Source organism: Megalobrama amblycephala, linkage group LG18, assembly GCF_018812025.1.
Source record: "Megalobrama amblycephala isolate DHTTF-2021 linkage group LG18, ASM1881202v1, whole genome shotgun sequence".
NCBI classification, from domain to species: Eukaryota; Metazoa; Chordata; class Actinopteri; order Cypriniformes; family Xenocyprididae; genus Megalobrama; species Megalobrama amblycephala.
In genome coordinates, this window is record NC_063061.1 from 4,712,622 (window position 1) to 4,740,446 (window position 27,825).

General features: G+C 38.3%; 1 protein-coding gene across 1 annotated transcript; it reads left to right on the forward strand.

Moving 5' to 3' along the window:
• The first annotated feature begins 111 nt into the window (after positions 1-111).
• On the forward strand, positions 112-24,999 carry septin8a (septin 8a). The gene is made up of 10 exons (XM_048166898.1): positions 112-268; positions 9,931-10,045; positions 10,154-10,349; positions 12,721-12,907; positions 14,381-14,542; positions 14,716-14,812; positions 17,736-17,904; positions 21,592-21,724; positions 21,846-22,015; positions 24,297-24,999. The coding sequence occupies exons 1-10, from the start codon at positions 239-241 to the stop codon at positions 24,298-24,300; spliced, it is 1,263 nt and encodes a 420-aa protein (XP_048022855.1). The 5' UTR covers positions 112-238; the 3' UTR covers positions 24,301-24,999.
• The last annotated feature ends 2,826 nt before the right edge of the window (positions 25,000-27,825 follow it).

Here is a 27,825-nt window from a genome sequence, read left to right on the forward strand (position 1 = left end):
TAATCTCGAGCTGCTGAACAATCGTTGATCCGTCCACTCACGAAACCTAATTAATATTCAAAAGCTACGCTTTTCAGCCAATCAGAACAGAACGTCACATTGCGTCATTTAAATTCATAAGCAAAGCCTTCACCATAGTAACGTTCGTAAATTCTCCAGCCCAACTACTGTTGGACGGCGAGTGAGACGAAAGCAGGCAGCTCCCTTTCGCCTTATCCAAACACAGACATTCCTCATCATGGCGGCCACGGATGTAGACATATTTTCTGTAAGTACCCTTTAAAGTCAGCGAGACCCGTTTTCACTTAGATACACGGTCTTTACAGGTTTGTCTGTGATGAATTAGGACTAGCGCGAGCGCTACGTTACTCTCTAGCTTAGCCCAACACTGACCACTGCGATCTAACGCTGTTTATTTACTTCTTTACTGTATGTGTGTGTTTACTATCACTCTTTTTGAGCTTATTCTAGCAATATAGTGTGTTTCTACATTTCTGTTGAAGCGAAAATGTCATGTTTAATGTCTTCTCTCAGTCTCTTGAATGCTGTTTGTAGTGAACATCTCTTTATTTACAGTACACTGATGCAGTCTATACTATAGTACAGATTTTGCAGCACATCTTTTAGTGTTTTATACCTTAAATCCCCATTGAAACTCCACTATAACACTATATTCACAACAGAGTTTGTAAAGTTTGGGGCCAAATTGTGGCCCCTCAGTCTTGAGATCACAGATAAGAGTGATATCCGATCATCCCACAGTCAAACTCAGCAGGGAATGACTTATTTGTTGGGATCTTTGGAATAGGTGGTGGTGATTTGTGTGAAGGATAATACGATTACACGAATGCAGTGAGATTTCAATCTGTCTAAATGAAACAGAAGAAGCAGGACGCTGTTGGTCATCTGTAAGCTGGTTATCCTCCTTAATGTATTTAAGCAAGACTTCTTTGGTCAACAAGCTTGACCAGTGCTGGTCGAACCTGGTTTTGAATGAGCAGCATGTTCAAGTAGATTAGATTTATAAAAGTTGTATTTTGAGGGACAGCTCAAGTAAACCCCATCGTAGATGTGCCTTGAGAACTGATCCATCATCAGGTGAATGACTTTTTCTTAATTTTGAGGAAGCTCATGTATTGAGCTGTTTGTAGTCTATTGGGCAGGCTAGATAATAGTTTGTGTGTTCTTCTGTGGAAGTGAAACCTGTGGCCAGTTGCTTAAACTTGGCTGCTATGTGTCTTAAGAACTAGTCTGATCATCTAGCAGTTTATCAAGGGGTGATTTAGTCTTACTTTTCAGACTTAAATTAGGCCAATCTAGTATGTAACTGACATAAAAAAGTTATATAAGCAGTGTTAAGGGGTCATTTCACCCAAAAATGAAAATAATGTAATTTATTACTCACCCTCATGTCGTTCTACACCCTTAAGACCTTCATTCATCTTCAGAACACAAATTCAGATATTTTTGATAAAATCCGATGAAGGCCTGCATAGGGAGCAATGACATTTCCTCTCTCAAGATCCATTAATGTACTAAAAACATATTTAAATCAGTTCATGTGAGTACAGTGGTTCAATATTAATATTATAAAGCCATGAGAATATTTATGGTGCGCCAAAAAAACAAAATAACAACTTATATAGTGATGGCCGATTTCAAAACACTGCTTCAAGAAGCTTCGGAGCGTTATGAATCAGCATGTCGAATCAGCGGTTCAGAGCACCAAAGTCATGTGATTTCAGCAGTTTGGCGGTTTGACACGCGATCCGAATCATGATTCGACACAAAAGATTCATAACGCTCCGATGCTTCCTGAAGCAGTGTTTTGAAATCGGCCATCACTATATAAGTCGCTATTTTGTTTTTTTGGCGCACCAAAAATATTCTCGTCGCTTTATAATATTAATATTGAACCACTGTACTCACATGAACTGATTTAAATATGTTTTTAGTACATTAATGGATCTTGAGAGAGGAAATGTCATTGCTGCCTATGCAGGCCTTCATCGTATTTCATCAAAAATATCTTAATTTGCGTTCTGAAGATTAACGAAGGTCTTACAGGTGTACAACGACATGAGGGTGAGAAATAAATGACATTATTTTCATTTTTGGGTGAACTAACCCTTTAAAGAAATCAAATTCCAAGACTAACTATTAGACTAATCTAAGCAGTTTATGCAACTGACCACTGTTGTGTTGGTTGGACTATTTAAAGCCAAGCGTTGTTTCACTCTGCGTCGAGCTATCAGATAAATGAAATGTAAGGGTGCTTTCACTGTCGATGTCTTTTGATTAGAGCGTTGTGTGGTTTTAGGGGCCATATATTGATCAACTGCATTGAGCTGTGGAGGGTCAATTCTAATTCTAATTACATAATGGGTAAAAAAAAGCTTTAAGGGACAGTTCACCCAAAAATTTCAAGTCCTGTCATCATTTATGCACCCTCATATTCATTCCAGTGACTTCAACTGGGCTGTCGAGCTTGTTTCTTTCTTGTGAGGATGAGTAAATAAGAGATTTTTGTACGTGCAGATGTATAATTGCAGTGTCAGTTCAGTCTTTTAACTGAAAGCCTGCTAAGGATCGGAACAAGACGGTCCTGTTCATCATTAATATCATTTATTGTATAATGCTCTAGTTTCAGGGCAGGGCTGATGTTGTTACTGTTATTTAAAGGTATATGAGTTTCGCGATGAGTCAACGTCCTGTTCATGCATAGATGCCCTGCATCTAACCACTGACATTAATAAACACCGACATCACATGTGAGACCCTATGTGTGACCTTTTTGAAGCAGGGTGTGATGCTTGAGCACATTGCTCAAAAACTTGAGGAATGCAAAGAAAATTCATCAAATAATGTGTTTTTTCTTAATAAAGGGTTACAATTTACAATTTTTTATTTTCTTAGAATACAAAAAGTGTTTCTGCTGCAAACTGTATTTTAATAATTATGTAATTTAACATCCAGCACTCATATTTATTTAATTGAATCATAGACTTTTGAAGTTTAATAATCACATTAGGCTTTATCGCTCTTTTTCCATCCCCAAATTTAAGACCTCTCAGTTCTGTCATTATTTACTCACCCTCACGTCGTTCCAAACCCATACGATTTTTGTTCATCTTCGAAGCACAAATGAAGATCTTTTAAATAAAGAGATCATAACACTAATCCTAACGCAGCACGTTTGAGCTTCAGCAAGAACCAATGAGGTTCATTCTCGTGTTACGCAGCACGTTTGATCTTCTACAAGAACCAATGAGGTTCATTCTCGTGTTACGCAGCACGTTTGAGCTTCAGCAAGAACCAACGAGGTTCATTCTCGTGTTACGCAGCACGTTTGAGCTTCAGCAAGAACCAATGAGGTTCATTCTCGTGTTACGCAGCAGGTTTGAGCTTCAGCAAGAACCAATGAGGTTCATTCTCGTGTTACGCAGCAGGTTTGAGCTTCAGCAAGAACCAATGAGGTTCATTCTCGTGTTACGCAGCACGTTTGAGCTTCAGCAAGAACCAATGAGGTTCATTCTCGTGTTACGCAGCACGTTTGAGCTTCAGCAAGAACCAATGAGGTTCATTCTCGTGTTACGCAGCAGGTTTGAGCTTCAGCAAGAACCAACGAGGTTCATTCTCGTGTTACGCAGCACGTTTGAGCTTCAGCAAGAACCAATGAGGTTCATTCTTGTGTTACGCAGCACGTTTGAGCTTCACAAGAACCAATGAGGTTCATTCTCGTGTTACGCAGCACGTTTGAGCTTCACAAGAACCAATGAGGTTCATTCTCGTGTTACGCAGCACGTTTGAGCTTCAGCAAGAACCAATGAGGTTCATTCTCGTGTTACGCAGCACGTTTGAGCTTCAGCAAGAACCAACGAGGTTCATTCTCGTGTTACGCAGCACGTTTGAGCTTCAGCAAGAACCAACGAGGTTCATTCTCGTGTTACGCAGCACGTTTGAGCTTCAGCAAGAACCAATGAGGTTCATTCTCGTGTTACGCAGCACGTTTGAGCTTCAGCAAGAACCAACGAGGTTCATTCTCGTGTTACGCAGCACGTTTGAGCTTCAGCAAGAACCAACGAGGTTCATTCTCGTGTTACGCAGCACGTTTGAGCTTCAGCAAGAACCAACGAGGTTCATTCTCGTGTTACGCAGCACGTTTGAGCTTCAGCAAGAACCAATGAGGTTCATTCTCGTGTTACGCAGCACGTTTGAGCTTCACAAGAACCAATGAGGTTCATTCTCGTGTTACGCAGCACGTTTGAGCTTCAGCAAGAACCAACGAGGTTCATTCTCGTGTTACGCAGCACGTTTGAGCTTCAGCAAGAACCAACGAGGTTCATTCTCGTGTTACGCAGCACGTTTGAGCTTCACAAGAACCAATGAGGTTCATTCTCGTGTTACGCAGCACGTTTGAGCTTCAGCAAGAACCAATGAGGTTCATTCTCGTGTTACGCAGCACGTTTGAGCTTCACAAGAACCAACGAGGTTCATTCTCGTGTTACGCAGCACGTTTGAGCTTCAGCAAGAACCAACGAGGTTCATTCTCGTGTTACGCAGCACGTTTGAGCTTCAGCAAGAACCAACGAGGTTCATTCTCGTGTTACGCAGCACGTTTGAGCTTCACAAGAACCAATGAGGTTCATTCTCGTGTTACGCAGCACGTTTGAGCTTCAGCAAGAGCCAGTGAGGTTCATTCTCATGCATCAAACAAGTTTGGTTGAGCTTCTGTTTATGTTCTGATGGATGTTTATATATGAGTTAAAAAATCTGTTCATAATAATAAAGTAATCATGTCTCTTCAGAAAATGGACTAAAAAGGAGTAAACCGCTCAATTCGTATGGATTATTTTTACGGTCTCTTTATGAACTTTTTAAAGTGGTAGTTGCGTAGGCTGTCAATGGAGGGACAGAAATCTCTCAGATTTCATTTAAAGGGATAGTTCACCCAAAAATGAAAATTTGATGTTTATCTGCTTACCCCCAGCGCATCCAAGATGTAGGTGACATTTTTCTTCAGTAGAACACAAATGACGATTTTTAACTCCAACCGTTGCTGTCTGTCAGTCAAATAATGGCAGTAGATGGGTACTTCATCTATAAGAGTAAATAAAGCTTGCTTAGACAAATCCAAATTAAACCCTGCGGCTCGTGACGACACATTAATGTCCTAAGACACGAAACGATCGGTTTGTGTGAGAAACCGAACAGTATTTATATCATTTTTTACCTCTAAAACACCACTATGTCCAACTCCGTTCATGACTCCTTTAGTGATGTCTGATCGCGCTCTGACAACGGCAGTGATGTCTGACACTCATTGAAGTATAAGCACGAGACATCACTTCCGTTGTCAGAGCGCGATCAGACATCACTAAAGGAGTCATGAACGGAGTTGGACATAGTGGTGTTTTAGAGGTAAAAAATGATATAAATACTGTTCGGTTTCTCACACAAACCGATCGTTTCGTCTCTTAGGACATCAATGTGTCGTCACGAGCCGCAGGGTTTAATTTGGATTTGTCTAAGCAAGCTTTATTTACTCTTATAGATGAAGTTCCCATCTTCTGCCATTATACGACTGACAGACGGCAGCGGTTGGAGTTAAAAATCATAATTTGTGTTCTACTGAAGAAACAAAGACACCTACATCTTGGATGCGCTGGGGGTAAGCAGATAAACATCAAATTTTCATTTTTGGGTGAACTATCCCTTTAAAAGATGTTCATTTGTGTCTCACAGGTTTGTATCAACATGAGAGAGAGTAATTGCTTACAAGTTTGTTTTTTTAATTTTTGGGTAAACTAACCCATCAAAATAATTTACACTTTTTTTTCACAATTTAAGATATTTAAGACTTTTTATAACCTTAAATGTCATGAAACTGAGGATCCGCGGGGACCTTTTTTCACACACATGCTTCTAGATACATTTTACAGTTTGCACACATCTCATTTTAGCCTCATATATGCAGGTGAAATGTTGCACTGTCAAATTTTACACCTGTCTTATATGTCAGGTTTAGGAGTACATGCAAGGAGGGACAGCAAGACAGCAAGCTGTGTCTGTGTGCGCGTGCACACTTGCATGAAGATCTCCAATAGGAAAAGCAGATAAAACACAGTTCAGCGCAGATGCCACGCTGCGCCCAAATCTAGACCATCTGCATTCTTCTCTACGCCGGCCCCTCCTCCTGACATATCAGATAGGATGCCAGCAAAATTTCCGATGAGGGTTGTTGTGTCAGTTAACTGAAGCGGGCACACACATATTCAGGTGTATGTAGGGGGTGAGAATGGAGCTGTACCAGTTTGGCTCTTCTCCACTGTCACTCTGAGTACCCATCTGCCTCAAACAATCTGTGTTGTCCTAGACTCCATTATGGATTGTCCGTTGGATTGTTCCCTGCAGAGTTATAGTATTAAATCATGTTCTTATCAGCCACTGGTGCAAATAGCGGAAAATCATATCTAATCTTAAAGTGTTGCTGCAGTACATTATTCAAAAAATCTTCTTTTGTGTCCTAAGGTAGAATACGAGTCAGTGGGGTTTGGAATGATGACCGAATTTCATTGTTGGGTGAATTATTTCTTTAAGTGTATTTGGATGGGGTGATTCTTTCGCCAAGTAACGCATGGAATGTTGAGCGATTTACACACAGCTCTCACTGTTCTGTCAGTATGTATGAATTAGGCCTGTCACTGTGAGGGCGGGTTGAGAAAATATTGTTCTGTGGCCTAAACGCTGCTCCATTTCCTCTTGATCTACTGCCCCCTGAGGGGAAATGTTTCCCCTGCGGCAGGGGCATTTGCTATCAGCCCCTATATGGCCATTGTTCAAGCCTTCCCAAGATTTTTTTCCCCCTCCCTTGTTTTCCAAAAATGCATTCAGCCATTTCCCCTTCACCTCCTAATGTTGGATCTCCCTTTTAGCGCCTCTGCTTTGAAATGACACGGGGTGGTAGGGGGTCGGTGCAGGTTTTTCAGCCAGAATTCCTTTTGTGCTCAATGTGTTTTACACCAGCAGAATTGCTGCTTCCCTCGGTAGCTCGATTGTCTCAGTGACATCATCCACCAAATATGTGCCTGCATTGGGGGAAAAGACGAAGCCAGATGAGGGAGGAGTGCATTGATTTCAGGACAGAGTTTTAGGGCACTCATTAGTGGGATTTTAGATTTGTCTGGTTCTGAATTACAGGATTTTTTTTTTTTTTTTTTTTTTTTTTAGAACATTGGAAATGCGTTGAATGACGATTCTCTGGAATTGTACATGGTTTAAAGTCGGCATGAAATAAAAATTCACACATCTATTTTCTATATTCATGCATGTGTTTATTTGCAGTGTTGGGGTAAGTAACTTGAGTTATGTAATCAGATTACTTTTTCAAGTAACTAGTAAAGTAACGCATTACTTTTTCAATTTACAACAAAATATGAAGAGTTTGGTTCCAAAACGCAATAACTCCATTTTGATTATTTTGAGTAAAAAGGTATTTTCTTTACCAAAAAATTGGCAAGATGAAAACCCCTATTTTCTGTTTCAAACTTTCACATAGCATCTTTTGGATATAAAAACATTAAAAATTCAAATCTACATTTTGATTTTAAAAAGTTTATTATAAAAACGTATTATTTTTTCCCCAAAATGCAATAAATCCATGACACTTTTTTTTTTTCAAAATACAATTAATCCATCAATATAAAAGTTATTTTTCAAACTGAAAATACACAACAAAGTAAGTTGATTCACATATATGACAGAGTCTAAACTTTGCCAATATTTATCTTATATTCAGCCAATTTACTAAAAATACATTCAGCCGTCGCTCCAATGGTCATCTTGTTAATGTTATGAATTATTTGTCATTACGGATTAAAGAGTATCTGGCGCCACCGCACGGTTAAATAAACACATTTGCCGAGTACATTGGTATTAAAAACGGCTTTTAAAAAAAGCCTTTAATGTTTACAGTGTGTGGAATGGTGCGCTGTGATTGGTTGAGAGCGGATATATCGCGTTCTGCAGAGAAAGGACACTGGCGTTTGTCGCGTTCTGGGAAGAAAGGGAGAAAACATGACAGAATAACACAACGGATATCGCATTTTGCGCAAAATTAATAAATGACTTTTCAATATCGACCAGATATAATACTGATTTTGGTGGAAACTCAATTTTTTGAAAATGGCATTTATCGCGTTCTGGAACCATACTCTTCATATCTAAGTTACTTTTTCAAATAAGTAATGCAAGTTACTTTTTCACATTTTATTGACTGACGGCTCTCCTGTCGCCATGTTGAGAGAAATAAAGTGTGCGCTGTGTGAACATGATGGTTATTGTAGTTCTAGACTAAATGTGAACATGCATTTACTCATCTCACTTGCACAAAAACATTCAGTATTCCTCAAAATAATTAAAAAACTGTGAAATGCAATCTCAGAATTGTACGCAAACCTGTAACTATATTAAATTACACAAATATACTTTATGTATTTAATCTCACTTTATTAACCACTGTCTTTGCTGCTAAGTAAGCAAAAATTACTTTAGATTAGATTTAGAAGTAAGAGTGTTGAACTTCCTTCTCCTGTATCCTATTCTTCTTTAATCCAGAATGGCAGCACAGCTGAAAGGTTTGTTTGAGCTGCGCCCTCTACTGTACAGGCGTAAATATGCATTTCCTTCAGCCTGAGGCTTATTAATTTCACTTTTGGTGTGAAAGGGTCTTAACATTTGCCAAAAATATAACTTTTTTTATATATATATAAAAAAAGGAAAGCCCAGGCCAAGTGAGAAAAATTAACGCAAAAGTAATCTCACGCCTTACTTTTCATAAAAAGTAACTAAGTAACGCAATTAGTTACTTTTTGGGGGGAAAACGTAATATTGTAATGCATTTCTTTTAAAAGTAACTTTCTCCAACACTGTTTATTTGATCATTTAATCTAGGGATGCACCGATATGAAAATTTTGGCTGATAACCGATAATTCTTTATATTTGAAAGCCGATAACCGATATATTGGCCGATAAATCTAAATCAAATTTTTTTTATATAATTTTTGAGAGTCTGATTACAAAGATAAACGTTTCACCATTAAAAGCCATGTCCCACTTACACAATTATAATGTTCTCATTATAATTTTATGTAGCCTATATGACAGACTTGCACTGTACTTAACTGTATTTTCCTTTTTGAAGTGACTCCAATCATATTTCAACAATTCAAAATGATAATGTCAGACAGTGCACATCTGAAGTGTCTCAGCTGAAGGAAATAATTATTTATTGCTTTAATATATAAGCCAATTTTTTTTTTTATCGGGCCGATAACATTAACATTAAAAATGAACATATATCGGCTGATACCGATATGGTGGCCAATATATCGTGCATCCCTAGTTTAATCAACATTTTAATGTTTAATCAAAATGTCTTAACTCCTTCTTATGAAATGACAGACATTTCTCTGGTGATGTGTGAAGAACATGAATCATTTCATTCGCATTACCTCTACCTCTTTCTTACAGTTGTCTGCATTCAGATCTGCATCCATCCAATCAATAAACAATGCATAAAACCAATTTTTTATACTTTATTCCAATAGTCCACTTTAGACATTCTACTAACTATAAGTAACTTTACAACTACATGTCAACTTAATCTACTAACCCGAATCCAAACCTGAGCAATAGTTGACATGTAGTTGTAAAGTTACTTATTGTTAGTTGAATGTCTAAATTGGACCAACAAAATAAAGTGTTACCTTTTTTCTTTACAGTAATCGATTTCATTCAAAGAAGGGTTTTTCAGTGGCTGAAGGCAATACAAATAACTAGAGAGACAAACAATTTTAGCTTTTTGTTGCCTTTCCTTTTATGTGAGCCTTATTTCAGTCCATGGTCAAATTTGTCTGATTCCTTCACAGAATGAAGAAAAGCGTAACCTCAACCTTGGCGGTCATGTTGGCTTTGACAGTCTGCCCGATCAGCTGGTCAGTAAATCGGTGACTCAGGGTTTCTGCTTCAACATCCTCTGTGTGGGTAAGCAACTATTAACAGCCCATTTAAACTGTACACTAGCTCAATGTCAATGGAGAGGGTATCTGATCTTGTAGTGGAAATGCTAATCAGTCATTCTCTTATCATTAGGCGAGACTGGCATCGGCAAGTCTACGTTAATGAACACCCTTTTTAACACCATGTTTGAAAATGAGGAGGCCAGCCATTACCAAAACGGTGTCTACCTGCGGCCCAGAACGTACGACTTGCAAGAGAGCAACGTCCACCTAAAACTGACCATCGTTGACACGGTGGGCTTTGGGGACCAGATCAACAAAGAAGAAAGGTAAAAGATTAAATGCAATAATGCCCTGTACTGTTTAGACCAACATCAATGTTTGGAGAGTTACACTGAGAAACTGATACATCCAAAACGCACATGCGAATGAGTCTGTTAATAAAACATTTGCTAATACAAAGCACTTTGTTCATATTTTGACACCCACATGCAAAACTGAGACAAGAGTGTTTATTTGAAGCTGTTTATATGGTTTGGGGTGGAAAAAGAAGAGAGGAAGTTTGGTTTTCACAAGTGTGCATGTCTGACACTTTCCATGAATAGGATACACTTTGGACTCTCATTAATTTTCTTAAACCATTAGAGGCTCAAATACCATATTGTTGTGAGAACTGTGAGATATTGTTGCGTAAGCTGTTAACCAAGCTTGAAAAGCAAACCCACGCTATAGTGTTGACTGCATTCAACTTTTGTTGTCTAAGTTTGTCAAAGAACAAATATTTAGTTCTTTGTATATGAAATGTAAGTTTATTAAAAACTACAAAGGAACATTGAGTGTCAGTTTAATTTAGACTGTCAGTAATGGCGCTTTTTCACTGCATGGTACAGCTCACTTAAATAGTACCACCTTGGTTGAGGTTTGAAGCATGCCGTACCGATACTAAAATGCGACGTGTAAACACTGCAGATCACTGATTGGTCAGAGAGAATCGTCACTACCAGTGTCATTGGATTTGAAGCACTAGACACTAAACAGTAATGTAAGCAACAGTAATGCAGTATTTATTCGCACTACGTTTTTAAACGATCATCATACGCAACTTGAAAAAAGAAATGTCTGTACTGTGGTCAGTAGACGAGGTGGTGGCGCAACCATAACGATCAGTCTATAATCCCACCTACTTTGAAGCGGTACTAACTGCAGTGGAAAAGCAAACCGAGCCGTACCGTACCGTACCGTGCCGAGCCAAGTCATACCACACGGTGGAAAAGCACCATAGCGCTCTCTTTAGTTCCTGTCTCTATGAAGCCCCTCCTTCCGAAAAGCACAATGTGCTCTGATTGGTCGGCTGGACCAGTGTGTTATGATTGGTCAGTTTCAACACACTACTAAATAACTCAACCTGGCCCCGCCCCTTTATTTTGCATATGCCTTGTGCGGGAATTTTGTAAATGAGGAATATTGTGACTAAGGATGTGCCCGAAGCCGAATACTATGTTCGGAAAGTGAATAAAGCATTCTACGGAGCCCCTAAAGGGACATTCTTTTGCATTCTCTCACAATAATATAGTTGGGTGATTTATATAGTATATAATTTGTAGGAATCAGGAAGCCGCTATCAATATGCGGGGTATTGAAATTTCTTTTGAAGGCACGTTCGCGTTTTACTTTCGCTTTCAAATTTCATGATCACATGTAGTCTGTGTATGTAAGGAGCGGCGAACTGACCACACATTTTACAAGATATAAGATCTTTGTCAATGATGCTCTGGATCTATTGCACACCAACTCCTCCGACATCGTCTTATCAATCATCTCTCCTCACTCTCGTCATGTGATCAGTGAAATTTGATGTGCTGTAATGTAACCAACTACCACAGCAAGCCTAACAATGTCCCGTAGAATGCGTTATTCATTTTCCGTGCCTTTTCAAATTCGGATTTAGACTTTGGAACATTACTAATTGTGACATATTCGTTCCCGGAAGAAGACTGCAGTTGAGGAGTTTCAGGGAATTCAGAAACAGTGACACTGATATAGAGAATAAAACTTTGTGCTTTGGAACTCTGCAGACCTCTTTCATGCTCAAACAGCAACATTACACACTAAAGAAAGATGAACACGTGAAAAAAAAAAAGCATAATACATCCTCTTTAAATAACAATCAAATTTTAAGCATGTCCCAGATGTTACAGGGTTGCAAACCTCATTTAAAATAAATGGAAAACAAAACAACTCTTATCATATTAATTTGGATTTTAATAGACTTTCTTGTAAAAGCATCTCCTTTCACTGATCTTGTTAAGAAAGAGAAAAAAAAGACCTTATTTCATGTTCAACTCCTAGAATGTGCCTTCTAACTCTCTGAATGTTGGGTGTAAAGTTGGCCAGATGTGAAGAGAGACATTGCATCTTTTGGGAAAAATGCATCTAGAACGAAACAGTGTAGACTCTGAAAGCTTACAAGCGGTGCATGCTGGGAAAAATGCCTAAGAAGTCAAGAGACAAGGTCAGAGAATGTAAACATGGTCCAGGCCAGTCTCTACACAGCTGCATCTCTTTCTCACACAAAGTGTCTTGATTTTTTTATTTTTTTTTTTAAAGAAAAGATAACATCTATATAGAATTCTTTCAAAAATTGATGTTAACTGGCTTTTTACGAGTGCTGATTTCTTGCAATGTGTCTGTTTCTCTCAGCTATAAACCTATTGTGGATTATATCGACACACAATTTGAAAACTATCTGCAGGAAGAGCTGAAAATAAAGCGCTCTCTCTTCAACTACCATGACACCAGAATTCACATCTGCCTCTACTTCATTGCTCCAACGGGACACTCGCTCAAGTCCTTGGATTTAGTCACAATGAAGAAGTTGGACAGCAAGGTAGGTCCCATCACTGTGGTTTACTAGTGAATGTTCTGCATGAATCTCCACTCGCTGGGAAATTCAAGAGTTGTATTATGAAGATTACACTTCACTGCAAACGTCGAACAATAGCATGTGCGTTAACTGCTAGGCTGATGGCTGATTATAAAGTAAGGATCTTATTATGATAGCAAATTATATGTACGTGAAATTGAACAAACTTATTTTTTACATTATATTCACTCCAAGTGTGTATGTTCTTCAACCAGTGCTAAATATGTCAAAATATGTCAGTAGCAAAGAAGGTAAAAAGAGGCACATATTACTAATGTTAACTGACTTCTGTTGCTCTTGATTGCTGATCGTTCACTCGGCACAAATGCATCATTTGGATGTTTACAGGACAGGAAGTTCACTGTGCACAAAAGCGTGCGCCCAGAAAGCCGCATCTCGGACAGCGCTTGAATACTGCATTGACACCAGTCTTTGCAAGAGTCCTAGTAAAGATACTTGGTTATGTCTTAAGTAAACGCAAACAGTTGAGAAATAAAATGCATGTGTAACAGTATATTGGATCCGTGCAGCTCTTAAAGTGACAGCAGCCTAATAAACCTGCTGCTGTTTTTTTAATTTTGATCAAACAGCAAAAGGACAAAGAAATCACACACCGCTCTTGACTGAATGACAGGCATAATTAAGCATGAAAATAATTGAAGGAAGTATAAATTTGCTAAACATATTAAATAAACTAATATGATTCATATTCTTTTGGTTTCTCTACCTAATACATTTTTTAAAAATTACAAATGCAGTGAAAATACAGGTATCGGCGAGTACCAAAAATAAAAGCCTCGTTCTGGAAAAAGTGGTATTGGTGCATCACTAATTATTATTAGTAAATGTTTTAAAATTTAAAACATATTTTATTCATTTTGCTGCCAAAAAGCATGAATGACCATCTTGTTTGTGATCGTTTTGTGAGTTTGTAGGGAATGTCATTATTGCTGTAGTGATGAGTGTATTGCTAATCCTTAAATATGTGAAAATGTAGGACAATGGGCAGGGGTTCTCTCTGTCTGCCAGTGGAAAAAGAGCAGATCAATACTTCATTTCATCAGATAATAAGGGCGTGAACGAGAGGAGAGGGTTTGTGTATTTAGGAGATGCACAAAGCACAGATGGTTCATAATGATGTTGCCCCAGGGCCCTGCTAACACAAATACATACTAAATAGAGATGCACCAATTGCAATTTTCTTGGCAGATTCCGATTCCTGATTTTTTTTTTTTTTTTGTAAATGCCAATACCGATTTTTACCGATTCTGATTTTCTTTCAAAGAACTATAATTGACACCATATACAATCAAAAATCTACTTTTCTTCAATGCAAACTGTTATTTTCAAAACAAATTTCAAACAACAGCACAAATAAATGCAATAGAATAAAGAGAGATATGAAATGAAATATATTGTGAAATGTTTTTTTTTTAGGTGAACATCATCCCTATTATCGCTAAAGCTGACACGATTTCCAAGAGCGAGCTACACAAATTCAAGATAAAAATCATGAGCGAGCTGGTCAGCAATGGTGTTCAGATCTACCAGTTTCCCACGGATGATGAAGCCGTCACAGAAATCAACTCCTCTATGAACGTGAGTCTTTGCTTGAACCACTTAAAAGCTTGTGCACAATTTGAATTTAAATCCAGATGTGAATGTATATTTCATTGCATTTCAGTGGGAAAGTGCATATTATTGCTAAGTAAATCAGAGTAATTTGAGTAATAGTAGTGCTTGTGACATGACCATGATTGTCCTTGTTCCAGGCCCATCTTCCCTTTGCTGTGGTGGGCAGTGTCGAGGAGGTGAAGGTGGGCAATAAGACGGTGAGGGCCAGGCAGTACCCATGGGGAGTAGTTCAAGGTAAGAAATAACGTTCTTGCAGTTTGGTCTCTTGTATCGTCTGTTTCAGTTGAGCTGTATTGCTAAGCGTTACTCTGTCACTGGAGAAGATCACGCTCGAGGGGCTGGAGTACGTCAGCCGCTGCTTTTCATTTTCCTTAAGCTTCTCCCTGTGGGTGCTGGTTGGGGGTATTTTTACAATGTCTTTCATGTGAAAACAATCCCATCAATCAAAGCGACGATAAATGTCACTCTTGACGGAGGCTAATTACGCTGTTTTCTCAGATGTGAGCGAGAGAACTCTGCCTCAGATAAGGTCACGTCATTAGCCGTAACTGTGTTTCAGTTTAATTGCTCGTCCAGCTCAAGTAGAGACTCACGCACCATGAAAGAGATGCTCAACGTAGAGCACTTCATGTAGACTTTGTGGAGTCTCCTAGTGTTTTTCAGCATTAAAATATAGGCATATACAAATTAAAACATTTTTTCAGTTCTCAGCCACATGACTACAACTACTTCAGAGCTATACTTACTCAGTACAGCGTTCAGCGCATCTACATGCAGAGCATTACTCATGAGGATGCAGATTATTAATACTTTTTAGAGCTGTCAGGTGAATAAATACATGTTTTAGTATTAAAAATGACTTAAACCCCTTTTTCCTATTACGCAAAATCCACTTTTATAAAACAGATGTGTGTAAACAACCAGCCTATAATGGTAAAAATCCATCCACTCCAGTTTTTTATAATCCCCATAAATCAGAAACAGTCTCTCGAAACAGCGGTTCTGGCCCATGACTGTGGCGATCTGCCCCGTTAGCATAAATCCTGCCCTGAGAGAGCCGCAGCAGTCCACCATTTCTGTTTCCTCGCTGTAGCAGCTGGAGATATACAATGTCTGCTCCAAAAAAAACATTACAAATGTTCTGTTATTGGATGTACCAACGAACATAAGAGTCTCCATAGACACCCGAGCCAATGAGGACACTGCTTGAATTTCATTTATGAAGGAAATGTACCGAAGAACCGGTTGCGCAAATCATTTTACGCTCGGCTGCTTCACAAACGAGAGTTACTTTAACGTTGAATTTGCACAAAAGATTTACATGATGCTAGTCGATGTAGTAAACTACATAAATGTATCCACTAACCATTCAGAAACGTCCAGTTTCATTGTAAAAACTTCTTCCTGAGTCTCTCCATCAGTGTCGACTCCGGTTTGAACAATGTAAGGCTGAACACCATTACTGACAATCCTCATTTTGGCTGCGTGAGATTCTCCAGCTTTGTTGTTGTTGAGCTGTTAAAGCTCCGCCCTCTTCTGGAAAGGGGGCGGGGAGCAGCAGCTCATTTGCATTTAAAGGGACACACACAAAAACGGCGTGTTTTTGCTCACACCCAAATAGGGGCAAATTTGACAAGCTATAATAAATGATCTGTGGGTATTTTGAGCTGAAACTTCACAGACACATTCTGAGGACACCATATTACATTACTGCATTATAGGTCCCCTTTAATTATGCAAAATGATGTGTTTGGGGTTGGTAAGATTTTTCAAGTTTTCTTCATGATTTCAAGTCTCTTCTGCTCACCAAAGCGGCATTGATTTGATTAAAACATACGGTAACACTTTAGTTTAGGGTCAAATTTTCACTATTAACTAGTTGCTTGTTAGCATGCATATTAGTAGGATATTAGCTGTTTATTAGTACTTATAAAACACGCATTAATGTCATATTCTGCATAATCATATTCTACATCACTTAATCCTACCCAATACCGAACTTAATCTCTACCTTACTATTAATAAGTAATAATTAGGAATTTGAAGGTGAAAGTTGTAGTTAATAATGAGAATTAGACCCTAATCTAAAGTGTGACTGTAAAAACAGTAATATTGTGATATAATATTACAAGAACTGTTTGCTGTATTTTAAAGTGTAAATGTATTCCTGTGATCAAAGCTGAATTTTCAGCATCATTACTCCAGTCTTCAATGTCACATGATCCTTCAGAAATCATTCTAATATGATGATTTGCTGCTCAATTATCAATAGACCTTAGTCAGTGTAGCGCCATATTTATTTTTTGTCAGGAATGAAAACAAGGCTGTGAGGGACTGAATAAAGTGCATTCAATGGATTGTACTGTTGTTTAACAACAACCCGATTGTTCAGCTGACTAAACATCTTTCTGAACAAAAACTCCATATAACAGTTTTAAAAGTTGTGAGAACCTTTATACAGTGTGTGCCATTGTGCAGACTGTAAGTCTATCCCTCACAGCCTTGTTTTCATCTGCGTTAACTTATGGTGTCTAAACTGAATAAGGGTCTATTATTATAGATGCTCAGTTATTAAAAGCATAGATCACCCTAAAATGAAAATTAAGTCTTGATTTACTCACCCTGGTGTTGTTCTAATGCAGTATGTCCTTCTTTTTCGGACCACAAAAGGAGAATAATAAAAAAAAAATCCCGCTTGTGCTTGTCCATATTTATTTAATCTTAAACAGGTATATGCATATGCCTTAATTCATAATTCTAACTACAGAAAAATGAAAAAACGATGCAGAATAATGAATAATAAAACACTTTTGTGATCTTATTATTTGTTCTGTTGGATGTATGAGTTCAGGTCTCTCTCACACACACACACTGCATACTTTCGAAGTATACTCCTTGGCCGTGAGCCTGGAAAGAAGATGTAGCGGACTTTTTTTTTTTAAACGCGCAAATCACCATCTGCACGGACACAAAACTTAGGCTGACTTCATTTTCGTCATTACGGGGGGTTCGTGGATGTCTTTGGAGAATGAAAATTACTTCACGTAGACCGTCAAGGAACGTGGACATCTGAAGTATACCTTGTGCTTGAATGTTCGCACCAGTGGTGGTGACAGGCAGAACTGTATTGACGTGATCATGTGCTTGTGTGTTGCAGTGGAGAATGAGAGCCACTGTGATTTTGTGAAGCTGCGGGAGATGTTGATCAGAGTGAACATGGAGGATCTGCGGGAGCAGACTCACGCCAGACACTATGAGCTCTACAGACGCTGTAAACTAGAGGAGATGGGCTTCAAAGACACTGACCCGGACAGCCAGCCTTTCAGGTGGGTTACTGCAGGTGAAACTCGTCACATGGTCACCGGAACGCTCTGTCTCAAAGTGAGCTGCCATCCGAGGCACGTTATGACAGAGCAAGCTCTCACAAACACTTTTGTGCAGTTTGGTGTTACTTTGTAGCAGCAAGTAACATGTGACCAAAAGTGTTAACCTTAATGGTTGGCCCGCTTCCTTCACAGTGTGATGGAAAAGAGATTAATACACCTCTAGTCACATTAGTGGCATGTGAATGTTTGTGACGATTAAAATGTTAATCACAGAATTTTCATCATTGTGCGATCAGGCCTTTACTCTGAACGTGTTTTGCTTGTGATACAGGTACAGATCTCTGTTCTGCAAAGTAACTTTCTAAAGTGTAAAGTCAGCACGAAATCGTGGTTAACCCTTTCACACTTGAGTTTAATTCTAAAGCTTGAGTTCAAATCTGATTCGGTTTTACAACGCATAAATTCATCCCCCAAAATACATGAAAGTGAGTGTCCGGTGAACTGGGAGAAGAATTAAGTCAACTTTACAGATCGTTTGGATGTTTGCAAACAGCGATGATGTGTGTTGTGGGCGGAGCCTAGCTGCTGGCAGGAAATGACACGTCTGCAGTAGCAGTCTGTGGATGCAATGGAATAAAAGAAAAATGTCATTTCTAAGGCTGTCGATTTAAAATTATGTGTTTGGTGTTGGTAAGATTTTTCTTCAAGTTTTCTTCATGATTTCAAGTCTCTTCTGCTCACCAAAGCGGCATTGATTTGATTAAAACATAAGGTAACACTTTAGTTTATGGTCAAATTCTCACTATTAACTAGTTGCTTGTTATCATGCATATTAGTAGGATATTGGCTGTTTATTAGTACTTATACATGGATGCAAACTCCTCACCTTTAAGTGACAACTCACCTTTTTGAGATCAAAATAGGTCACTTATGGGATTTGCATAGATCCAATGAGAAAGTGTTTTTATGGGGTGGGGTGGGGACGGGGTCTGAGATGTGGGAACGGTGAAGAGAGAGAGGGCAAATAGTTTGCGTTTTGCTCAGTATTGCGGTCTAATCAGCCAATATTGTCTTAAATAACCATAGCACTTCATCTTTTTATAACATGAGGTTTTGACCAAATGTAGCCTATTCAATCTTGATTTTGGTGAAATGTTGCAACAATTTTTTTTTTTTTTTTTTGGTGAAAAATTACAGGTTTGGACATACAAGGTAATAACAAATAAATTAAAAAATCCCTTAAAGTAACTACAAATGAGCATGTAAAGCAAATATCTTTTTACCTGTTTGCATCCCTGCTTATAAAACACACATTAATGTCATATTCTGCGTAATCATATTCTACATCCCTTAATCCTACCCAATACCTAATGCAGTTATATGCCCATAAAATACAAGATATTGGGGCAAAATTGACCCTGTATGTTTTTGTCTCATATTTATATCATGATATAGTTAAGCAATATCACACGAGTGCACATGTGATATTGATTTTATACAACAGTTCACTAAATAAAAAGTTAATATTGTGTTATATTTTAGACACAGTATTGTCTGTTTTTGTTACCTATAAAGCCATAGCAGAACGATTGTGCATCTCTGAGCAACACAGCGGTGTTTCTGAATGAATCCGTGTTTTGAACAAATCAATCTGGTGAATCAATGATTCAGTGACCCCTTCATAAAGAGAACCATTTACTTAAAGGTGCCGTAGAACGTCTTTTCAAAAGATGTAATATAAGTCTAAGGTGTCCCCTGAATGTGTCTGTGAAGTTTCAGCTCAAAATACCCCATAGATTTTTTTTAATGAATTTTTTTAACTGCCTATTTTGGGGCATCATTAACTATGCACCGATTCAGGCTGCGGCCCTTTTAAATCTCTCGCTCCCTGCCCTCCCGAGCTCTCGACTATAAGTGCAGTTATACAGTGCATAAACAAAGTTCTAATATAACCCTCAAATGGATCTTTACAAGATGTTTGTCATGCATGCATCGATTCCTGTGAGTATTTATTTGGATGTTTACATTGATTCTGAATGAGTTTGAGGCTATATGCTCTGTGGCTAACAGGCTAATGCTACACTGTTGGAGATTTATAAAGAATGAAGTTGTGTTTATGAATTATACAGACTGCAAGTGTTTAAAAATGAAAATAGCGACGGCTCTTGTCTCCATGAATACAGTAAGAAACGATGGTAACTTTAACCACATTTAACAGTACATTAGCAACATGCTAATGAAACATTTAGAAAGACAATTTACAAATATCACTAAAAATATCATGATATCATGGATCATGTCAGTTATTATCGCTCCATCTGCCATTTTTCGCTATTGTTCTTGCTTGCTTACCTAGTCTGATGATTCAGCTGTGCACAGATCCAGACGTTAATACTGGCTGCCCTTGTATAATGCCTTGAACATGAGCTGGCATATGCAAATATTGGGGCGTACATATTAATGATCCCGACTGTTACGTAACAGTCGGTGTTATGTTGAGATTCGCCTGTTTTCCGGAGGTCTTTTAAACAAATGAGATTTACATAAGAAGGAGGAAACGATGGAGTTTGAAACTCACTGTATGTCATTTCCATGTACTGAACTCTTGTTATTCAACAATTTTTGATTCTAGGGCACCTTTAATTCCTGAATGAATCAGCAGTTTAAATGAATCAAATGAATGAATGACTCACTCGTTTAGACATTTACTGCCACCTACTGGCAGTTTTACTTTCTTATTTACAGTTATTTATAATTTCAATACAAATAAATCCATATTCCATATTAATAAAAAAAAACACATTAAAGGTATAGTTCACACAGAAATGAAAATTCAGTCATCATTTACTCGCCCTCATGTCCTAAAAGTTTATGCATAATAAATTATGTTGAATCAAATATAATATTTCTTTCTTAAGCTACTTTTTTCTAATGTCTATTTGATTCTTTTCTCATTTAACACAACAAGACATTTTTTTTCCTCTTATTCCATGGATCTTGCCTATTGTATCCGTGATGACTTCTCCTAAATAGTCTATAGTTACCTACACAATGTGTGTCTTGATATGAACGAAACACTTCAAATTATATTTGGAAGGAGTGTTATTGCCGCTTACATGGACCGTGTGTATTTTACAAACTACAAATATATTTTTGCTTGTACTCATGTGCATTTACATTTCTTAAATCTTAAAATAAACACGATGTGGTTAAAACACTGAACAGTGCTGCGCGTGTCCGTCTTTGGCTCAGCACTAGCTCGAAAACACGTTCGAATTTAGCAGCTGATCACATGACCCACTGAACTGAATCTTCTAATCACACTGGTGTGATCGTGCACGTCAAAGGTTTAATTAATAAACATTCCTGGTTTCATCGTCCATCAGTTTTGCATATTCAGCAGAAATAATGTGTTCTTGATTGCGTAATAACTATTTGTTTGGGAAAAAAATGTTTTTGCCTCTTTGACTGATGCCGTCTTGACCGTGACATTAATTTTGATGACATATTGTGGTCACTGTTTTAAGCTACTGTTGTTCCCTTTTTTAAAATCCACCCCATAGTTATCAAAGCATAATGCCAGTAGATTTTAAATTAAAATGTTTTGTAAATGTGTGTGTAAAGTGGTAAAGAGTTTATATGTTACCATATGAAATCAGCCAGTTCAAAGCAAAACCTTTTCTACAGTCTACAGGAGACGTATGAAGCCAAAAGGAAGGAGTTTCTTGGAGACCTGCAAAGGAAGGAAGAGGAGATGAGGCAGATGTTTGTTAACAAGGTGAAGGAGACGGAGTCTGAGCTGAAGGAGAAGGAGAGAGAGGTTAGTCCAGCTTCTTTAGGATTTATCCTTCTCAAAAGCCTGCTTGACAAAACATAATGAAGTCAGCATGGCCTTAGAGAAACAGTGCAGGTTCAAACTAATGGACGCTCTCTGTCTTCAGTTACATGAGAAGTTTGAGCAGCTGAAGCGCATGCACCAGGAGGAGAAGAGGAAGGTGGAGGAGAAGAGACGGGATCTGGAGGAGGAGATGAACGCCTTCAACAGGAGGAAGGTGGCGGCCGAGACGCTCTCGCTCTCACAGCCTCTCAAGAAGGACAAAGACAAGAAAAAGTGAGTTCTTATCCTTCCATATTGTTTCTCCATTTTATCTTACATGCAAAACATTCATATAAGTGCTGTCAAATCAATTAATCGCATCAAACATTAAAGTTTGTGTTTACATAATATATGCGTGTGTAATATACACTGATCAGGCATAACATTATGAGCACTGACGGCTGAAGTGAATAACACTGATCATCTCTTCATCACGGCACCTGTTAGTGGGTGGATATATTAGGCAGAAAGTGAACATTTTGTCCTCAAAGTTGATGTTAGAAGCAGGAAAAATGGGCAAGCGTAAGGATGTCTAGACAACTGGGTCAGAGTATCTCCAAAACTGCAGCTCTTGTGGGGTGTTCCCGGTCTGCAGTGGTCAGTATCTGTCAAAAGTGGTCCAAGGAAGGAACAGTGGTGAACCGATGACAGGGTCAAGGGCGGCCGAGACTCATTAATGCATGTAGAAAGCGAAGGTGATGTTCTGCTGGGAAACCTTGGGTCCTGCCATCCATGTGGATGTTACTTTGACACATACCACCTACCTAAGCATTGTTGAGACCATGTACTATCGTTAATGGAAATGGTATTCCCTGGTGGCTGTGGCCTCTTTCAGCAGGATAATGCTCCTGACACAAAGCAAAAATGCTTCAGGAATGGTTTGAGGAGCACAACAACGAGTTTGAGATGTTGACTTGGCCTCCAAATTCCCCACAATCCAATTGAGCATCTGTGGGATGTGCTGAACAAACAAGTCCGATCCATGGATCCACCTCACAACTTACAGGATTTAAAGGATCTGCTGCTAACATCTTGGTGTCAGATACCACAGCACACCTTCAGGGGTCTAGAGGAGTCCATGACGGGTCAGGGCTGTTTTTGCAGCAAAAGGGGATCAACACAATATTAGGAAGGTGCTCATAATGTTATGCCTGATCGGTGTATATTATACACACTAGTGTTGTAGTCAAGACCACCTAAACCAAGACCAAGACCAGGCTAGCTCTCCTCAAATCCATCTGAAAGATCCACATTTTCTGCCTGAGAAATGTCTTATTTTTAATCATATAATCACAATTAAAATAATAAGACACTATATAGAGCTGTTACTAATCAACTTAAAAACTGTAATCAATTGAAAAACTCCAATCAAATTAATGATGTTAACAAAGAAATCAGACAATGCAATGACAATTTAGCGATATCCCCGCAGGTGTGGTCTTGAAATAAAATCCCGTGACCTTTTAGTCTGAGACCAAGTCAAGACCAAGACCTTCAAAAAAATGGTCTTAAGACCGGTCTCGAGTACTACAACACTAATACACACATAAACACACACAAACTTTTCTGTTAGATGTGAGTTAATCGATTTGACAGCACTAATTATAAATATATTTGGATAAATTCAAAAACCACTAAAATCCACAAAGTCAATTTTGACAGTTTGTGTATCGTTGTTGCTGAATTTCAAATTCAAGTCCCTAAAATGACTCTGAACAATTTTGAATCATCTCAAACAACATCAGAAACCACGGCTGATATGACTTTCAGTGCATACTGCAAACACAGTAAGAGTGGCGTTACAGTAGTGTGACGCAAATGAAAGTTGTCTGTTATGAGAGTCTTTCTCTCTAGTCATATTCAACATTCTGTCAAGGGAACTTCAGCCTGTTCTCAAATGAAGCTCATCTAGCTCCATCTTGTGGTTATTGATGGTCTAACATTTACAGAGCATCCATTTTGTGGTTTGAACCTGACATGGATCCACACATTGAAACCTGTCCTGTAACATAAGCCACTTTTACACCGTTGGGCCTAACCATTCTCATTGCTTAACCGTTCCATCCCATGCCAATCCGGTACAGATATGGTTTAATTTCCACTGAAAATGGCTGATAACAGACGCTCTTTGAATGTAATACAAATGCATCAGTCATTGCTTTTATAACACAAGTGTTTACAGACAGTAAATAGCGACCGCGTTATAGAGGACGATCAGATAATTGTTTTAATTTTATTATTAATTTGTGTTTACGTCACTCAAATAGTGCGCTTGGCCACAGCTTCACGGGCCTTATTGCTTTAATTCACCACAAATACAAGAACTCATTCCAGAAAACATATTGTCTGAAACCTCTTAAGCTGATAGTATGTTCATTTGTTCCCATATCACAACATGCTTGTATATTTTTAAATACATTAATGACATGTGTCCATTCTACATCATCTTATTTAGTTTGTTTTGCTTTATTTTGTGATTCATTTTCTTGTTTTGTGTTTGTTTGTCTTCTTTCAGTTAATTTATGAGCTCATCGCAGGCCATCCATGGACTTTCCTTCATTAACGTTGCATCGTCAGCTTTTGTTTTTTGACATGTTCCTCATGACATTGTGTTAACGGACCAAAGATCCTGATGGGAAGACAGAGAGATGCATTATGGGGACTGAATTGGTTCTTGTGTTGCCACATTTGTTTTGTTTATGTTTTTTTGGGAGGGGGGTGAAGGTCATTTTTAACATCGCCCTCATCAACCCCATTTTACGGTTTCTGTTGTGTTTTTACAGTTTTTTTGGTACTAACCATCTGCTCATTTGTCTTACAGTCAGGCCAATTTTGTGACGTACGTATTGAGTAGTACATGTTTCCCTTGCCAATGTACAGAAGTATTTAAGATCTGAGCCAAACTCATTAGCACACAGTGATGATACTAATGCACACATGTGTATGATTTTATTATATAAGCCTGCATGGGTATGGCTAAATAAAGCAGTCTTAAAGTTATTTTTGGTGCCGTTTTTAAAAGTACATGACAACAGATATGCAAATTATATTTTTTGTATTGTAGAGCATATAAGGCTGTATGGTATTCAGATTATATTGTTTATCATGGAAGCCGTACTATTGAGGTAAAGACAACTTCTGGCAGATCTTCATTTGCTTAAGGGGCAATGTTGTATCAACTGATATTAAAAATAAATACTCCCCCTGATTTCCTTGAACTGTTGGAATGTGCTTTGTGGTGTTGGGTATATAAAATGTGTTTTTTATAATGTATAACTTCATTTTTAATAACTTCAGCAGGAAAATGAGCTGGCATCCACGGGTCCAGTTTCAGCCAAGAGCTGTAATTGTCTTAGTAGTAACTTCATTAGGGCTTTGGATGTAAAGTTGAAGTTCTCTGTGAAGCATAAATTCAATATCCTTCTCTGCCTCTGGTGTCGCTTCCACCTTCATGAACAATAGCGTTTCCATGTGTAATTCAAACCATTCTACTATATTACAATTACAATGAGGAGAAACATTTGGCAAAACACTAAGACATTTATTAAATGTAGTTTAATGGTAATTTAATCAATACGGTACACCTATAATTAGTGTTTATATTCGGACTATTTTAGACTGGTTCGGGTCGCCACCGCTGCGGAGTAGCCCAGTACCTGCGTGACTCGTCCTAGACATAAACAGAGAGAAGTAGTTCCGGCTACAATGTTCTTCCGCGCGACGCATGCAGTTTTGTTTATGAACTGCACCTTTGGCAAAATATGCAAACCTTATTTCGTCGTTTTTCCATACTAGCAGTCACTCTTTATGTCGGTCTGTGGTTTTTGCAAGTATTAAACGTATTAAAAAGAGCGTAACTCTATTGGATCCTCAAACTGTCAGTCAAACCTTATAACTCCGCCCCTCTCGTGAATGAAGTGTCGCACGCAGTTTGAAGCATCTCTGCTTGTTTGCAGCGCAAGGTAAATAAAGAACTGATGTTAGAGTAAGTACAGTGTTTTCTTTACTCATGAAATGCTGTCTGTAAAGGTTAATGTTTTATGTATTTGAAGAGTGGAGAATGTTAATAATAATATAATGACACATGCAATTGTCTGACCATACATAAAGCTACAATTTTAGAAACGTAAAATATTCATGAAGCAATACATTTCTTTTGCCTGTGTCACAATTATGAGGTAAATCCGGCCTGGCTTATGCTCAGCAAGGCTGTATTTATTTGATTAAAAATGTATATGAAATACTATTAAAGTTTTGTATTTGAACAAATTTAACTCTTTCCCCGCCACTGATGGAATTTTCCGTCATTTATGACACAACGCTTCTGGGGGTTAGGGCTAGAAGGGGTCGAGCTACGGTCAGATTGTCCCTACTGGGCATGTGCATTTAGTTCACTTTCAAATGAAAATTAGCCCAAGCTTTACTCACCCTCAAGCCATCCTAGGTGTATATGACTTTCTGAGGAACACAATTGGAGATATATTAATAAATATCCTGACGCATCCAAGCTTTAAAATGGCAGTAAGCAAGGATCAATGAGTTTGAGCTGAAGAAAGTGCATCCCTCCACATCCATCCATCATAAACGTACTCCACACGGCTCCGGGGGGTTAATAAAGGCCTTCTGATGCGTTTGTGTAAGAAAAATATCCATATTTAACAATTTATGCAGTACAATAGCTTCCAACCCAGTTTACACTTTTTTCATAAGTTGAGTATATTTAAAAATGTGTCACGTTTCCCTCTAAATTAAAGGGGACCTATTATGCCCCCTTTTACAGGATGTAAAATAAGTCTCTGATGTCCCCAGAGTGTGCATGTGAAGTTTTAGCTCAAAATACCTTACAGATAATTTTTTATAGCATGTTAAAATTGCCACTTTTTGTAGTTGACCAAAAACGCGCCGTTTCAGTGTGGTCCCTTTAAATGCAAATGAGCTGCTGTGCTCGGCTTAAGAGGGCGGAGCTTCAAGGCTCGTTCTCCCGTGTCAGGAGTCAGTCAGGATGCACAATAATGGAGATAGAACAGTTATAGTTTAGTTCAATTAGTTATAACTTATATTGTCGTCTTGTTTTTATCTAATATATTCGTACAAGCCTGTTTACTGATGAGTTTTATAACGTTTATTGTACTACACAAAATATCACAGAAAATCTCTGTAAGCACTTAAAACAGTGCAAGTGTGCATTAAAATATTATTCATAAATGCTCTCTCTCCCTTGTATTATCATCAACATACACAGCGAAGAACACAGAAACGCTTGTTACAGCTAACATTAAACAAATATATAAAGACCTAATGCCTTTTCTGGTGGTACTTAAACTTTATATCTGTAAATCAACTCCGATGAACTGTAATAAAGTGCTCTCACCTTCATCACTGCTGTATCCAGTATCACTCTGGAGGCTGTAAGCTGGATCACAAACAGTTTGTATTGATCTATCCTTGAGTAACACATTTTCAGCACAACCTGTTACGTATTGTCCCTTTGTATTGTTCACAAAGCAGTCCGGTGTGAAATGATTCGCGCAGACATAAACGAATTTTGGTAGAGTTGAGGGAGCATTTTCTTCGAAAACAAAATGAATCCACCTCGTCTTCAGCGGCTCAGATTTCAGGAGTAAATGGAGAGAGATATGTGGATTAATCCATCCCGCTACAGTACACCTAAACGCTTGGGAGACGTTCTTCAATGGCGGACTGTGTACAACTCAACGGCAGTGTCTGTCAACATTCGTGGGCGGAGCCTGTGGCTAATGTGACGTCACACTACCAGGAACCTGCAAACGGCTTGTTCTGAGACACTGCTTATGATTTATGGGGATTAAAAAAAAAAAAGCGGGTGGATTTTTGTAGGGTGGTTGTGTATGTCCAAACACCATGTAAAAGTGAATTTTGAATAACAGGTCCCCTTTAAATTCTGTGATTAATTCCTGTGATTAGGTCATTTCAGACCTGTATTAATTTAATTTAGGTTTGAAACAACATGAGGGTCAGTACATGATGGCAGAATTTCCTTTTTTTTTTGGATGAACCATTCTTAT

Excerpts from the sequence above, each read along its gene's own strand:
- septin8a (XM_048166898.1), top strand. The coding sequence starts at position 239 with ATGGCGGCCACGGATGTAGACATATTTTCT. Across the intron at positions 10,046-10,153 it reads CTTCAACATCCTCTGTGTGG|GCGAGACTGGCATCGGCAAG; the intron begins GTAAGCAACTAT and ends TCTTATCATTAG. Across the intron at positions 17,905-21,591 it reads CCGGACAGCCAGCCTTTCAG|TCTACAGGAGACGTATGAAG; the intron begins GTGGGTTACTGC and ends CCTTTTCTACAG.